At 68.3% G+C, this 16,029-nt stretch overlaps 2 protein-coding genes across 10 annotated transcripts in view; both read right to left on the reverse strand.

Moving 5' to 3' along the window:
* The window catches only part of LOC138843592 (rho GTPase-activating protein 20), a 102,550-nt gene that overhangs the window by 8,902 nt on the left and 77,619 nt on the right, over positions 1-16,029 (reverse strand). Inside the window, exons 1-3 of one of the 8 annotated variants that reach the window (XM_070048179.2) lie at positions 3,566-3,865; positions 1,920-2,024; positions 267-377 (exon numbers count right to left, since the gene is read on the reverse strand). The exons of the other annotated variants lie outside the window; for them this stretch is intronic. Of the exons in view, the coding sequence (XP_069904280.2) occupies positions 267-377; positions 1,920-2,024; positions 3,566-3,809 (460 nt within the window). The 5' untranslated portion in view covers positions 3,810-3,865. Of the gene's footprint in view, positions 1-266; positions 378-1,919; positions 2,025-3,565; positions 3,866-16,029 lie in introns of those variants that run through there. 8 annotated transcript variants of the gene reach the window in all.
* On the reverse strand, positions 5,050-8,793 carry LOC149124923 (uncharacterized). Of its 2 annotated transcripts, XM_089302144.1 has the most exons (3): positions 8,539-8,793; positions 6,880-6,996; positions 5,050-5,339 (listed from the first exon to the last, which is right to left on the reverse strand). In XM_089302144.1, exons 1-3 carry the CDS (start codon positions 8,774-8,776, stop codon positions 5,158-5,160), a joined length of 537 nt encoding a protein of 178 aa, XP_089158270.1. In that variant the 5' UTR covers positions 8,777-8,793; the 3' UTR covers positions 5,050-5,157. The 2 variants fall into 2 exon arrangements, with proteins under 2 accessions (XP_089158270.1, XP_089158271.1); XM_089302145.1 differs by lacking the exon at positions 6,880-6,996 and having other exon boundaries at positions 5,053-5,339.

Genomic DNA, 16,029 nt, shown 5'->3' on the forward strand with positions numbered 1-16,029 from the left:
TTTAAAGAAGGTGAAGAAAATCGAAGCAAAACAGACTGAAAAAGCAGCGTTAAAGGCAGTACAAACACTGGAGGAAAAAATGAAAGATCTATGTAAGCAAAAGACAGAGAAATCCTAGGTCACAGGACACCTTCTGGTAACAAGGAAACACTTTGCAGAAGCTTCCCAGTCCCGGAGGCAATAGGAAAGCCCGTTCTCGCTCAAGGAGCCCCGGCAACCCAGCGGGCTCCCAGGGGCAGAGGACACAAGGCACACGGGGCCCCTACCGTGGTCGTGGTCGTGGTCGTGGTCGTGGTCGTGGTCAGCCTCCTCCGTGCTGGGAGTCATGGTTGGGAGCGGCACGTCCGGAACAGGTTCCCGGGTGCCGGGCTCGGCGTCTGCGGAAGAAGAAGAGACATCACGCACTTGGCCTGAGTGAGGGTCTCTGCCGACAACACACCTGCCTCCGCCTAGGAAACAGGGCAGAGCAATGTTCTCCCGGCCCCACACCTCCCGACGCCTCATGTGGGTGGGTGCCTAGGTCAGTGCGGAGACAGCACGGGCGCCTGCCTGCCTAGGCCACAAAGAATCCCGGCCAAGGGAAACGGGTGGCACCGGGGCCAGGGCGAGGGGCCGCAGCAGGGCGCGCCGTCCCCCCTTGTGCGTTGGGCCGCGCAAGGCCTTGGTGCCACCCCACCCTCCGAGTGGGTTCCCCTCCTTGGCCAGGGCTGGCGGGCTAAGAGCGGCCTTTCCCTTCCACACGGCAAGGCGACGAGGAAGGGGAAGTGAAAGGATCCAGGAACCAGGCAAGGGCCACCTCCGGGTTCCAGGGGCAGCCAAGAAAGAACCTGACAGCACCCAGCCCCCTGTCTCAGGGGAGGGGCCTGGTGGGCACACCTCGAGCAATCCTCTGGGCCCTCCAGGACGGCAACGGAGCACCGTGTCCGGCACGGGCTCAGTCCAGCCAGGCCTCGCTGGACGGCTCCCCGCATGGGGGCGAGAGGGGAGAAAAGCGGACGGAGCAACCGCGCCCTCTCTCATCTGCGCCCACTCAGGGCACGCAGGACAGACGGGCCCGCGTGGCTGGCTCCACACACCAGCCCGGGTCTGGTCTGGGCCACGAGCGCACGACTGGGAACTGGCCCATCCAGGACACTGGGTCAGATTCTCCTGGTGGCCCGCCGCACTACAAGGCAGACAACTCCCCAGCTGCCTGGGGGCACGGCACGGGTCCAGAACACGCTCGTGCCAGCGTCAGAGGGCACATCGAGGACTTGTCCTCAGGCAGCGGCCACGCCTCCTGGACGCTGTCCCGGGAGCTCGGAGACCAGCCAACGCCAAGAGGAAGGCAAGGACGTCTCAGGAGAGGCAGAGGCACAGAGCACCACCCTCGCGGAGCCCAGCGTGCCCGCGCCTAAGTCCGCTGCGCACACTGGGCCACCAGGGGCAGTGGGGCACTCCACGCCGGGTCCCATGAGGCTTCTGCACTCGCAGCCTCCGTGGCGACGCCAGGCATGCGGGCTGGGAGTGCTGCACCAGACCCCCGGGGTGGGTCATGGCGGGAGCAGACGTGGGGGGCGGGGAAGACTACGCCCCTCCCGCACGGGTCAGCAGACCACCACGCAGAGAAACGGACAACCTGCGGACAGGCCCAGGCAGCGTGCAGCCAACCAGAGCACCCGGGAGGACACACGGCCCCGTCTCGGAGTGCCTGACTCGCACCGCGGCCCCTCTCTCCCCAGGGAGCACATCCTTCCCGGGCAGAGCCCCGAGGACGTCCCCGCAGCTCCAGAGCACAGGCCAGCGTTTCGGGACAAGGAATCGCATGGCGACACCTTCCCGGTCCCGGAGGCAATAGGAAAGCCCGTTCTCGCTCAAGGAGCCCCGGCAACCCAGCGGGCTCCCAGGGGCAGAGGACACAAGGCACACGGGGCCCCTACCGTGGTTGTGGTCGTGGTCGTGGTCGTGGTCAGCCTCCTCGGTGCTGGGAGTCATGGTTGGGAGCGGCACGTCCGGAACAGGTTCCCGGGTGCCGGGCTCGGCGTCTGCGGAAGAAGAAGAGACATCACGCACTTGGCCCGAGTGAGGGTCTCTGCCGACAACACACCTGCCTCCGCCTAGGAAACCAGGCAGAGAAACGTTCTCCCGGCCCCACACCTCCCGACGCCTCATGTGGGTGGGTGCCTAGGTCAGTGCGGAGACAGCACGGGCACCTGCCTGCCTAGGCCACAAAGAGTCCCGACCAAGGGAAACGGGTGGCACCGGGGCCAGGGCGAGGGCCCGCAGCAGGGCGCGCCGTCCCCCCTTGTGCGTTGGGCCGCGCAAGGCCTTGGTGCCACCCCACCCTCCGAGTGGGTTCCCCTCCTTGGCCAGGGCTGGCGGGCTAAGAGCGGCCCTTCCCTTCCACACGGCAAGGTGACGAGGAAGGGGAAGTGAAAGGATCCAGGAACCAGGCAAGGGCCACCTCCGGGTTCCAGGGGCAGCCAAGAAAGAACCTGACGGCACCCAGCCCCCTGTCTCAGGGGAGGGGCCTGGTGGGCACACCTCGAGCAATCCTCTGGGCCCTCCAGGATGGCAACGGAGCACCGTGTCCGGCACGGGCTCAGTCCAGCCAGGTCCCGCTGGACGGCTCCCCGCATGGGGGCGAGAGGGGAGAAAAGCGGACGGAGCAACCGCGCCCTCTCTCATCTGCGCCCACTCAGGGCACGCAGGACAGACGGGCCCGCGTGGCTGGCTCCACACACCAGCCCGGGTCTGGTCTGGGCCACGAGCGCACGACTGGGAACTGGCCCATCCAGGACACTGGGTCAGATTCTCCTGGTGGCCCGCCGCACTACAAGGCAGACAACTCCCCAGCTGCCTGGGGGCACGGCACGGGTCCAGAACACGCTCGTGCCAGCGTCAGAGGGCACATCGAGGACTGGTCCTCAGGCAGCGGCCACGCCTCCTGGACGCTGTCCTGGGAGCTCGGAGACCAGCCAACGCCAAGAGGAAGGCAAGGACGTCTCAGGAGAGGCAGAGGCACAGAGCACCACCCTCGCGGAGCCCAGCGTGCCCGCGCCTAAGTCCGCTGCGCACACTGGGCCACCAGGGGCAGTGGGGCACTCCACGCCGGGTCCCATGAGGCTTCTGCACTCGCAGCCTCCGTGGCAACGCCAGGCATGCGGGCTGGGAGTGCTGCACCAGACCCCCGGGGTGGGTCATGGCGGGAGCAGACGTGGGGGGCGGGGAAGCCTACGCCCCTCCCGCATGGGTTAGCAGACCACCACGCAGAGAAACGGACAACCTGCGGACAGGCCCAGGCAGCGTGCAGCCAACCAGAGAACCCGGGAGGACACACGGCCCCGTCTCGGAGCGCCTGACTCGCACCGCGGCCCCTCTCTCCCCAGGGAGCACATCCTTCCCGGGCAGAGCCCCGAGGACGTCCCCGCAGCTCCAGAGCACAGGCCAGCGTTTCGGGACAAGGAATCGCATGGCGACACCTTCCCGGTCCCGGAGGCAATAGGAAAGCACGTTCTCACTCAAGGAGCCCCGGCAACCCAGCGGGCTCCCAGGGGCAGAGGACACAAGGCACACGGGCCCCTACCGTGGTCGTGGTCGTGGTCGTGGTTGTGGTCGTGGTCGTGGTCAGCCTCCTCGGTGCTGGGAGTCATGGTTGGGAGCGGCACGTCCGGAACAGGTTCCCGGGTGCCGGGCTCGGCGTCTGCGGAAGAAGAAGAGACATCACGCACTTGGCCCGAGTGAGGGTCTCTGCCGACAACACACCTGCCTCCGCCTAGGAAACCAGGCAGAGAAACGTTCTCCCGGCCCCACACCTCCCGACGCCTCATGTGGGTGGGTGCCTAGGTCAGTGCGGAGACAGCACGGGCGCCTGCCTGCCTAGGCCACAAAGAGTCCGGACCAAGGGAAACGGGTGGCACCGGGGCCAGGGCGAGGGCCCGCAGCAGGGCGCGCCGTCCCCCCTTGTGCGTTGGGCCGCGCAAGGCCTTGGTGCCACCCCACCCTCCGAGTGGGTTCCCCTCCTTGGCCAGGGCTGGCGGGCTAAGAGCGGCCCTTCCCTTCCACACGGCAAGGCGACAAGGTGGGGAAGTGAAAGGATCCAGGAACCAGGCAAGGGCCACCTCCGGGTTCCAGGGGCAGCCAAGAAAGAACCTGACGGCACCCAGCCCCCTGTCTCAGGAGAGGGGCCTGGTGGGCACACCTCGAGCAATCCTCTGGGCCCTCCAGGACGGCAGCGGAGCACCGTGTCCGGCACGGGCTCAGTCCAGCCAGGCCCCGCTGGACGGCTCCCCGCGTGGGGGCGAGAGGGGAGAAAAGCGGACGGAGCAACCGCGCCCTCTCTCATCTGCGCCCACTCAGGGCACGCAGGACAGACGGGCCCGCGTGGCTGGCTCCACACACCAGCCCGGGTCTGGTCTGGGCCACGAGCGCACGACTGGGAACTGGCCCATCCAGGACACTGGGTCAGATTCTCCTGGTGGCCCGCCGCACTACAAGGCAGACAACTCCCCAGCTGCCTGGGGGCACGGCACGGGTCCAGAACACGCTCGTGCCAGCGTCAGAGGGCACATCGAGGACTTGTCCTCAGGCAGCGGCCACGCCTCCTGGACGCTGTCCCGGGAGCTCGGAGACCAGCCAACGCCAAGAGGAAGGCAAGGACGTCTCAGGAGAGGCAGAGGCACAGAGCACCACCCTCGCGGAGCCCAGCGTGCCCGCGCCTAAGTCCGCTGCGCACACTGGGCCACCAGGGGCAGTGGGGCACTCCACGCCGGGTCCCATGAGGCTTCTGCACTCGCAGCCTCCGTGGCAACGCCAGGCATGCGGGCTGGGAGTGCTGCACCAGACCCCCGGGGTGGGTCATGGCGGGAGCAGACGTGGGGGGCGGGGAAGCCTACGCCCCTCCCGCATGGGTTAGCAGACCACCACGCAGAGAAACGGACAACCTGCGGACAGGCCCAGGCAGCGTGCAGCCAACCAGAGAACCCGGGAGGACACACGGCCCCGTCTCGGAGTGCCTGACTCGCACCGCGGCCCCTCTCTCCCCAGGGAGCACATCCTTCCCGGGCAGAGCCCCGAGGACGTCCCCGCAGCTCCAGAGCACAGGCCAGCGTTTCGGGACAAGGAATCGCATGGCGACACCTTCCCGGTCCCGGAGGCAATAGGAAAGCACGTTCTCACTCAAGGAGCCCCGGCAACCCAGCGGGCTCCCAGGGGCAGAGGACACAAGGCACACGGGCCCCTACCGTGGTCGTGGTCGTGGTCGTGGTCGTGGTCGTGGTCGTGGTCAGCCTCCTCGGTGCTGGGAGTCATGGTTGGGAGCGGCACGTCCGGAACAGGTTCCCGGGTGCCGGGCTCGGCGTCTGCGGAAGAAGAAGAGACATCACGCACTTGGCCCGAGTGAGGGTCTCTGCCGACAACACACCTGCCTCCGCCTAGGAAACCAGGCAGAGAAACGTTCTCCCGGCCCCACACCTCCCGACGCCTCATGTGGGTGGGTGCCTAGGTCAGTGCGGAGACAGCACGGGCGCCTGCCTGCCTAGGCCACAAAGAGTCCCGACCAAGGAAAACGGGTGGCACCGGGGCCAGGGCGAGGGCCCGCAGCAGGGCGCGCCGTCCCCCCTTGTGCGTTGGGCCGCGCAAGGCCTTGGTGCCACCCCACCCTCCGAGTGGGTTCCCCTCCTTGGCCAGGGCTGGCGGGCTAAGAGCGGCCCTTCCCTTCCACACGGCAAGGCGACGAGGTGGGGAAGTGAAAGGATCCAGGAACCAGGCAAGGGCCACCTCCGGGTTCCAGGGGCAGCCAAGAAAGAACCTGACGGCACCCAGCCCCCTGTCTCAGGGGAGGGGCCTGGTGGGCACACCTCGAGCAATCCTCTGGGCCCTCCAGGACGGCAACGGAGCACCGTGTCCGGCACGGCCTCAGTCCAGCCAGGCCCCGCTGGACGGCTCCCCGCGTGGGGGCGAGAGGGGAGAAAAGCGGACGGAGCAACCGCGCCCTCTCTCATCTGCGCCCACTCAGGGCACGCAGGACAGACGGGCCCGCGTGGCTGGCTCCACACACCAGCCCGGGTCTGGTCTGGGCCACGAGCGCACGACTGGGAACTGGCCCATCCAGGACACTGGGTCAGATTCTCCTGGTGGCCCGCCGCACTACAAGGCAGACAACTCCCCAGCTGCCTGGGGGCACGGCCCGGGTCCAGAACACGCTCGTGCCAGCGTCAGAGGGCACATCGAGGACTTGTCCTCAGGCAGCGGCCACGCCACCTGGACGCTTTCCCGGGAGCTCGGAGACCAGCCAACGCCAAGAGGAAGGCAAGGACGTCTCAGGAGAGGCAGAGGCACAGAGCACCACCCTCGCGGAGCCCAGCGTGCCCGCGCCTAAGTCCGCTGCGCACACTGGGCCACCAGGGGCAGTGGGGCACTCCACGCCGGGTCCCATGAGGCTTCTGCACTCGCAGCCTCCGTGGCAACGCCAGGCATGCGGGCTGGGAGTGCTGCACCAGACCCCCGGGGTGGGTCATGGCGGGAGCAGACGTGGGGGGCGGGGAAGCCTACGCCCCTCCCGCATGGGTTAGCAGACCACCACGCAGAGAAACGGACAACCTGCGGACAGGCCCAGGCAGCGTGCAGCCAACCAGAGAACCCGGGAGGACACACGGCCCCGTCTCGGAGCGCCTGACTCGCACCGCGGCCCCTCTCTCCCCAGGGAGCACATCCTTCCCGGGCAGAGCCCCGAGGACGTCCCCGCAGCTCCAGAGCACAGGCCAGCGTTTCGGGACAAGGAATCGCATGGCGACACCTTCCCGGTCCCGGAGGCAATAGGAAAGCCCGTTCTCGCTCAAGGAGCCCCGGCAACCCATCGGGCTCCCAGGGGCAGAGGACACAAGGCACACGGGCCCCTACCGTGGTCGTGGTCATGGTCGTGGTCGTGGTCATGGTCGTGGTCAGCCTCCTCGGTGCTGGGAGTCATGGTTGGGAGCGGCACGTCCGGAACAGGTTCCCGGGTGCCGGGCTCGGCGTCTGCGGAAGAAGAAGAGACATCACGCACTTGGCCCGAGTGAGGGTCTCTGCCGACAACACACCTGCCTCCGCCTAGGAAACCAGGCAGAGAAACGTTCTCCCGGCCCCACACCTCCCGACGCCTCATGTGGGTGGGTGCCTAGGTCAGTGCGGAGACAGCACGGGCGCCTGCCTGCCTAGGCCACAAAGAGTCCCGACCAAGGGAAACGGGTGGCACCGGGGCCAGGGCGAGGGCCCGCAGCAGGGCGCGCCGTCCCCCCTTGTGCGTTGGGCCGCGCAAGGCCTTGGTGCCACCCCACCCTCCGAGTGGGTTCCCCTCCTTGGCCAGGGCTGGCGGGCTAAGAGCGGCCCTTCCCTTCCACACGGCAAGGCGACGAGGAAGGGGAAGTGAAAGGATCCAGGAACCAGGCAAGGGCCACCTCCGGGTTCCAGGGGCAGCCAAGAAAGAACCTGACGGCACCCAGCCCCCTGTCTCAGGGGAGGGGCCTGGTGGGCACACCTCGAGCAATCCTCTGGGCCCTCCAGGACGGCAGCGGAGCACCGTGTCCGGCACGGGCTCAGTCCAGCCAGGCCCCGCTGGACGGCTCCCCGCGTGGGGGCGAGAGGGGAGAAAAGCGGACGGAGCAACCGCGCCCTCTCTCATCTGCGCCCACTCAGGGCACGCAGGACAGACGGGCCCGCGTGGCTGGCTCCACACACCAGCCCGGGTCTGGTCTGGGCCACGAGCGCACGACTGGGAACTGGCCCATCCAGGACACTGGGTCAGATTCTCCTGGTGGCCCGCCGCACTACAAGGCAGACAACTCCCCAGCTGCCTGGGGGCACGGCATGGGTCCAGAACACGCTCGTGCCAGCGTCAGAGGGCACATCGAGGACTGGTCCTCAGGCAGCGGCCACGCCTCCTGGACGCTGTCCCGGGAGCTCGGAGACCAGCCAACGCCAAGAGGAAGGCAAGGACGTCTCAGGAGAGGCAGAGGCACAGAGCACCACCCTCGCGGAGCCCAGCGTGCCCGCGCCTAAGTCCGCTGCGCACACTGGGCCACCAGGGGCAGTGGGGCACTCCACGCCGGGTCCCATGAGGCTTCTGCACTCGCAGCCTCCGTGGCAACGCCAGGCATGCGGGCTGGGAGTGCTGCACCAGACCCCTGGGGTGGGTCATGGCGGGAGCAGACGTGGGGGGCGGGGAAGCCTACGCCCCTCCCGCACGGGTTAGCAGACCACCACGCAGAGAAACGCACAACCTGCGGACAGGCCCAGGCAGCGTGCAGCCAACCAGAGAACCCGGGAGGACACACGGCCCCGTCTCGGAGCGCCTGACTCGCACCGCGGCCCCTCTCTCCCCAGGGAGCACATCCTTCCCGGGCAGAGCCCCGAGGACGTCCCCGCAGCTCCAGAGCACAGGCCAGCGTTTCGGGACAAGGAATCGCATGGCGACACCTTCCCGGTCCCGGAGGCAATAGGAAAGCCCGTTCTCGCTCAAGGAGCCCCGGCAACCCAGCGGGCTCCCAGGGGCAGAGGACACAAGGCACACGGGGCCCCTACCGTGGTTGTGGTCGTGGTCGTGGTCGTGGTCGTGGTCAGCCTCCTCGGTGCTGGGAGTCATGGTTGGGAGCGGCACGTCCGGAACAGGTTCCCGGGTGCCGGGCTCGGCGTCTGCGGAAGAAGAAGAGACATCACGCACTTGGCCTGAGTGAGGGTCTCTGCCGACAACACACCTGCCTCCGCCTAGGAAACCAGGCAGAGAAACGTTCTCCCGGCCCCACACCTCCCGACGCCTCATGTGGGTGGGTGCCTAGGTCAGTGCGGAGACAGCACGGGCGCCTGCCTGCCTAGGCCACAAAGAGTCCCGACCAAGGGAAACGGGTGGCACCGGGGCCAGGGCGAGGGCCCGCAGCAGGGCGCGCCGTCCCCCCTTGTGCGTTGGGCCGCGCAAGGCCTTGGTGCCACCCCACCCTCCGAGTGGGTTCCCCTCCTTGGCCAGGGCTGGCGGGCTAAGAGCGGCCCTTCCCTTCCACACGGCAAGGCGACGAGGAAGGGGAAGTGAAAGGATCCAGGAACCAGGCAAGGGCCACCTCCGGGTTCCAGGGGCAGCCAAGAAAGAACCTGACGGCACCCAGCCCCCTGTCTCAGGGGAGGGGCCTGGTGGGCACACCTCGAGCAATCCTCTGGGCCCTCCAGGACGGCAACGGAGCACCGTGTCCGGCACGGGCTCAGTCCAGCCAGGCCCCGCTGGACGGCTCCCCGCGTGGGGGCGAGAGGGGAGAAAAGCGGACGGAGCAACCGCGCCCTCTCTCATCTGCGCCCACTCAGGGCACGCAGGACAGACGGGCCCGCGTGGCTGGCTCCACACACCAGCCCGGGTCTGGTCTGGGCCACGAGCGCACGACTGGGAACTGGCCCATCCAGGACACTGGGTCAGATTCTCCTGGTGGCCCGCCGCACTACAAGGCAGACAACTCCCCAGCTGCCTGGGGGCACGGCACGGGTCCAGAACACGCTCGTGCCAGCGTCAGAGGGCACATCGAGGACTTGTCCTCAGGCAGCGGCCACGCCTCCTGGACGCTGTCCCGGGAGCTCGGAGACCAGCCAACGCCAAGAGGAAGGCAAGGACGTCTCAGGAGAGGCAGAGGCACAGAGCACCACCCTCGCGGAGCCCAGCGTGCCCGCGCCTAAGTCCGCTGCGCACACTGGGCCACCAGGGGCAGTGGGGCACTCCACGCCGGGTCCCATGAGGCTTCTGCACTCGCAGCCTCCGTGGCAACGCCAGGCATGCGGGCTGGGAGTGCTGCACCAGACCCCCGGGGTGGGTCATGGCGGGAGCAGACGTGGGGGGCGGGGAAGCCTACGCCCCTCCCGCATGGGTTAGCAGACCACCACGCAGAGAAACGGACAACCTGCGGACAGGCCCAGGCAGCGTGCAGCCAACCAGAGAACCCGGGAGGACACACGGCCCCGTCTCGGAGTGCCTGACTCGCACCGCGGCCCCTCTCTCCCCAGGGAGCACATCCTTCCCGGGCAGAGCCCCGAGGACGTCCCCGCAGCTCCAGAGCACAGGCCAGCGTTTCGGGACAAGGAATCGCATGGCGACACCTTCCCGGTCCCGGAGGCAATAGGAAAGCACGTTCTCACTCAAGGAGCCCCGGCAACCCAGCGGGCTCCCAGGGGCAGAGGACACAAGGCACACGGGCCCCTACCGTGGTCGTGGTCGTGGTCGTGGTCGTGGTCGTGGTCGTGGTCAGCCTCCTCGGTGCTGGGAGTCATGGTTGGGAGCGGCACGTCCGGAACAGGTTCCCGGGTGCCGGGCTCGGCGTCTGCGGAAGAAGAAGAGACATCACGCACTTGGCCCGAGTGAGGGTCTCTGCCGACAACACACCTGCCTCCGCCTAGGAAACCAGGCAGAGAAACGTTCTCCCGGCCCCACACCTCCCGACGCCTCATGTGGGTGGGTGCCTAGGTCAGTGCGGAGACAGCACGGGCGCCTGCCTGCCTAGGCCACAAAGAGTCCCGACCAAGGAAAACGGGTGGCACCGGGGCCAGGGCGAGGGCCCGCAGCAGGGCGCGCCGTCCCCCCTTGTGCGTTGGGCCGCGCAAGGCCTTGGTGCCACCCCACCCTCCGAGTGGGTTCCCCTCCTTGGCCAGGGCTGGCGGGCTAAGAGCGGCCCTTCCCTTCCACACGGCAAGGCGACGAGGTGGGGAAGTGAAAGGATCCAGGAACCAGGCAAGGGCCACCTCCGGGTTCCAGGGGCAGCCAAGAAAGAACCTGACGGCACCCAGCCCCCTGTCTCAGGGGAGGGGCCTGGTGGGCACACCTCGAGCAATCCTCTGGGCCCTCCAGGACGGCAACGGAGCACCGTGTCCGGCACGGGCTCAGTCCAGCCAGGCCCCGCTGGACGGCTCCCCGCGTGGGGGCGAGAGGGGAGAAAAGCGGACGGAGCAACCGCGCCCTCTCTCATCTGCGCCCACTCAGGGCACGCAGGACAGACGGGCCCGCGTGGCTGGCTCCACACACCAGCCCGGGTCTGGTCTGGGCCACGAGCGCACGACTGGGAACTGGCCCATCCAGGACACTGGGTCAGATTCTCCTGGTGGCCCGCCGCACTACAAGGCAGACAACTCCCCAGCTGCCTGGGGGCACGGCCCGGGTCCAGAACACGCTCGTGCCAGCGTCAGAGGGCACATCGAGGACTGGTCCTCAGGCAGCGGCCACGCCTCCTGGATGCTGTCCCGGGAGCTCGGAGACCAGCCAACGCCAAGAGGAAGGCAAGGACGTCTCAGGAGAGGCAGAGGCACAGAGCACCACCCTCGCGGAGCCCAGCGTGCCCGCGCCTAAGTCCGCTGCGCACACTGGGCCACCAGGGGCAGTGGGGCACTCCACGCCGGGTCCCATGAGGCTTCTGCACTCGCAGCCTCCGTGGCAACGCCAGGCATGCGGGCTGGGAGTGCTGCACCAGACCCCCGGGGTGGGTCATGGCGGGAGCAGACGTGGGGGGCGGGGAAGCCTACGCCCCTCCCGCACGGGTTAGCAGACCACCACGCAGAGAAACGCACTACCTGCGGACAGGCCCAGGCAGCGTGCAGCCAACCAGAGAACCCGGGAGGACACACGGCCCCGTCTCGGAGTGCCTGACTCGCACCGCGGCCCCTCTCTCCCCAGGGAGCACATCCTTCCCGGGCAGAGCCCCGAGGACGTCCCCGCAGCTCCAGAGCACAGGCCAGCGTTTCGGGACAAGGAATCGCATGGCGACACCTTCCCGGTCCCGGAGGCAATAGGAAAGCACGTTCTCACTCAAGGAGCCCCGGCAACCCAGCGGGCTCCCAGGGGCAGAGGACACAAGGCACACGGGGCCCCTACCGTGGTTGTGGTCGTGGTCGTGGTCGTGGTCGTGGTCAGCCTCCTCGGTGCTGGGAGTCATGGTTGGGAGCGGCACGTCCGGAACAGGTTCCCGGGTGCCGGGCTCGGCGTCTGCGGAAGAAGAAGAGACATCACGCACTTGGCCCGAGTGAGGGTCTCTGCCGACAACACACCTGCCTCCGCCTAGGAAACCAGGCAGAGAAACGTTCTCCCGGCCCCACACCTCCCGACGCCTCATGTGGGTGGGTGCCTAGGTCAGTGCGGAGACAGCACGGGCGCCTGCCTGCCTAGGCCACAAAGAGTCCCGACCAAGGGAAACGGGTGGCACCGGGGCCAGGGCGAGGGCCCGCAGCAGGGCGCGCCGTCCCCCCTTGTGCGTTGGGCCGCGCAAGGCCTTGGTGCCACCCCACCCTCCGAGTGGGTTCCCCTCCTTGGCCAGGGCTGGCGGGCTAAGAGCGGCCCTTCCCTTCCACACGGCAAGGCGACGAGGTGGGGAAGTGAAAGGATCCAGGAACCAGGCAAGAGCCACCTCCGGGTTCCAGGGGCAGCCAAGAAAGAACCTGACGGCACCCAGCCCCCTGTCTCAGGGGAGGGGCCTGGTGGGCACACCTCGAGCAATCCTCTGGGCCCTCCAGGACGGCAACGGAGCACCGTGTCCGGCACGGGCTCAGTCCAGCCAGGCCCCGCTGGACGGCTCCCCGCGTGGGGGCGAGAGGGGAGAAAAGCGGACGGAGCAACCGCGCCCTCTCTCATCTGCGCCCACTCAGGGCACGCAGGACAGACGGGCCCGCGTGGCTGGCTCCACACACCAGCCCGGGTCTGGTCTGGGCCACGAGCGCACGACTGGGAACTGGCCCATCCAGGACACTGGGTCAGATTCTCCTGGTGGCCCGCCGCACTACAAGGCAGACAACTCCCCAGCTGCCTGGGGGCACGGCCCGGGTCCAGAACACGCTCGTGCCAGCGTCAGAGGGCACATCGAGGACTTGTCCTCAGGCAGCGGCCACGCCACCTGGACGCTTTCCCGGGAGCTCGGAGACCAGCCAACGCCAAGAGGAAGGCAAGGACGTCTCAGGAGAGGCAGAGGCACAGAGCACCACCCTCGCGGAGCCCAGCGTGCCCGCGCCTAAGTCCGCTGCGCACACTGGGCCACCAGGGGCAGTGGGGCACTCCACGCCGGGTCCCATGAGGCTTCTGCACTCGCAGCCTCCGTGGCAACGCCAGGCATGCGGGCTGGGAGTGCTGCACCAGACCCCCGGGGTGGGTCATGGCGGGAGCAGACGTGGGGGGCGGGGAAGCCTACGCCCCTCCCGCATGGGTTAGCAGACCACCACGCAGAGAAACGGACAACCTGCGGACAGGCCCAGGCAGCGTGCAGCCAACCAGAGAACCCGGGAGGACACACGGCCCCGTCTCGGAGCGCCTGACTCGCACCGCGGCCCCTCTCTCCCCAGGGAGCACATCCTTCCCGGGCAGAGCCCCGAGGACGTCCCCGCAGCTCCAGAGCACAGGCCAGCGTTTCGGGACAAGGAATCGCATGGCGACACCTTCCCGGTCCCGGAGGCAATAGGAAAGCCCGTTCTCGCTCAAGGAGCCCCGGCAACCCATCGGGCTCCCAGGGGCAGAGGACACAAGGCACACGGGCCCCTACCGTGGTCGTGGTCATGGTCGTGGTCGTGGTCGTGGTCGTGGTCAGCCTCCTCGGTGCTGGGAGTCATGGTTGGGAGCGGCACGTCCGGAACAGGTTCCCGGGTGCCGGGCTCGGCGTCTGCGGAAGAAGAAGAGACATCACGCACTTGGCCCGAGTGAGGGTCTCTGCCGACAACACACCTGCCTCCGCCTAGGAAACCAGGCAGAGAAACGTTCTCCCGGCCCCACACCTCCCGACGCCTCATGTGGGTGGGTGCCTAGGTCAGTGCGGAGACAGCACGGGCGCCTGCCTGCCTAGGCCACAAAGAGTCCCGACCAAGGGAAACGGGTGGCACCGGGGCCAGGGCGAGGGCCCGCAGCAGGGCGCGCCGTCCCCCCTTGTGCGTTGGGCCGCGCAAGGCCTTGGTGCCACCCCACCCTCCGAGTGGGTTCCCCTCCTTGGCCAGGGCTGGCGGGCTAAGAGCGGCCCTTCCCTTCCACACGGCAAGGCGACGAGGAAGGGGAAGTGAAAGGATCCAGGAACCAGGCAAGGGCCACCTCCGGGTTCCAGGGGCAGCCAAGAAAGAACCTGACGGCACCCAGCCCCCTGTCTCAGGGGAGGGGCCTGGTGGGCACACCTCGAGCAATCCTCTGGGCCCTCCAGGACGGCAGCGGAGCACCGTGTCCGGCACGGGCTCAGTCCAGCCAGGCCCCGCTGGACGGCTCCCCGCGTGGGGGCGAGAGGGGAGAAAAGCGGACGGAGCAACCGCGCCCTCTCTCATCTGCGCCCACTCAGGGCACGCAGGACAGACGGGCCCGCGTGGCTGGCTCCACACACCAGCCCGGGTCTGGTCTGGGCCACGAGCGCACGACTGGGAACTGGCCCATCCAGGACACTGGGTCAGATTCTCCTGGTGGCCCGCCGCACTACAAGGCAGACAACTCCCCAGCTGCCTGGGGGCACGGCATGGGTCCAGAACACGCTCGTGCCAGCGTCAGAGGGCACATCGAGGACTGGTCCTCAGGCAGCGGCCACGCCTCCTGGACGCTGTCCCGGGAGCTCGGAGACCAGCCAACGCCAAGAGGAAGGCAAGGACGTCTCAGGAGAGGCAGAGGCACAGAGCACCACCCTCGCGGAGCCCAGCGTGCCCGCGCCTAAGTCCGCTGCGCACACTGGGCCACCAGGGGCAGTGGGGCACTCCACGCCGGGTCCCATGAGGCTTCTGCACTCGCAGCCTCCGTGGCAACGCCAGGCATGCGGGCTGGGAGTGCTGCACCAGACCCCTGGGGTGGGTCATGGCGGGAGCAGACGTGGGGGGCGGGGAAGCCTACGCCCCTCCCGCACGGGTTAGCAGACCACCACGCAGAGAAACGCACAACCTGCGGACAGGCCCAGGCAGCGTGCAGCCAACCAGAGAACCCGGGAGGACACACGGCCCCGTCTCGGAGCGCCTGACTCGCACCGCGGCCCCTCTCTCCCCAGGGAGCACATCCTTCCCGGGCAGAGCCCCGAGGACGTCCCCGCAGCTCCAGAGCACAGGCCAGCGTTTCGGGACAAGGAATCGCATGGCGACACCTTCCCGGTCCCGGAGGCAATAGGAAAGCCCGTTCTCGCTCAAGGAGCCCCGGCAACCCAGCGGGCTCCCAGGGGCAGAGGACACAAGGCACACGGGCCCCTACCGTGGTCGTGGTCGTGGTGGTGGTCGTGGTCGTGGTCGTGGTCAGCCTCCTCGGTGCTGGGAGTCATGGTTGGGAGCGGCACGTCCGGAACAGGTTCCCGGGTGCCGGGCTCGGCGTCTGCGGAAGAAGAAGAGACATCACACACTTGGCCTGAGTGAGGGTCTCTGCCGACAACACACCTGCCTCCGCCTAGGAAACCAGGCAGAGAAACGTTCTCCCGGCCCCACACCTCCCGACGCCTCATGTGGGTGGGTGCCTAGGTCAGTGCGGAGACAGCACGGGCGCCTGCCTGCCTAGGCCACAAAGAGTCCCGACCAAGGGAAACGGGTGGCACCGGGGCCAGGGCGAGGGCCCGCAGCAGGGCGCGCCGTCCCCCCTTGTGCGTTGGGCCGCGCAAGGCCTTGGTGCCACCCCACCCTCCGAGTGGGTTCCCCTCCTTGGCCAGGGCTGGCGGGCTAAGAGCGGCCCTTCCCTTCCACACGGCAAGGCGACGAGGAAGGGGAAGTGAAAGGATCCAGGAACCAGGCAAGGGCCACCTCCGGGTTCCAGGGGCAGCCAAGAAAGAACCTGACGGCACCCAGCCCCCTGTCTCAGGGGAGGGGCCTGGTGGGCACACCTCGAGCAATCCTCTGGGCCCTCCAGGACGGCAACGGAGCACCGTGTCCGGCACGGGCTCAGTCCAGCCAGGCCCCGCTGGACGGCTCCCCGCGTGGGGGCGAGAGGGGAGAAAAGCGGACGGAGCAACCGCGCCCTCTCTCATCTGCGCCCACTCAGGGCACGCAGGACAGACGGGCCCGCGTGGCTGGCTCCACACACCAGCCCGGGTCTGGTCTGGGCCACGAGCGCACGACTGGGAACTGGCCCATCCAGGA

Source organism: Oryctolagus cuniculus, chromosome 8, assembly GCF_051225735.1.
Source record: "Oryctolagus cuniculus isolate XC-2025 breed Fujian yellow rabbit chromosome 8, ASM5122573v1, whole genome shotgun sequence".
In the NCBI taxonomy this organism is placed as follows: Eukaryota; Metazoa; Chordata; class Mammalia; order Lagomorpha; family Leporidae; genus Oryctolagus; species Oryctolagus cuniculus.

What these genes read in the sequence shown, in the direction of transcription:
- LOC149124923 (XM_089302144.1), bottom strand. Translation starts at nt 8,776, where the DNA reads ATGAGGCGTCGGGAGGTGTGGGGCCGGGAGAACGTTTCTCTGCCTGGT. An exon ending in CGACCACGACCACAACCACG is followed by an intron (nt 6,997 to 8,538) that starts GTAGGGGCCCCG and finishes CTTCTTCCGCAG; the next exon opens with ACGCCGAGCCCGGCACCCGG. An exon ending in CGACCATGACCACGACCACG is followed by an intron (nt 5,340 to 6,879) that starts GTAGGGGCCCGT and finishes CTTCTTCCGCAG; the next exon opens with ACGCCGAGCCCGGCACCCGG.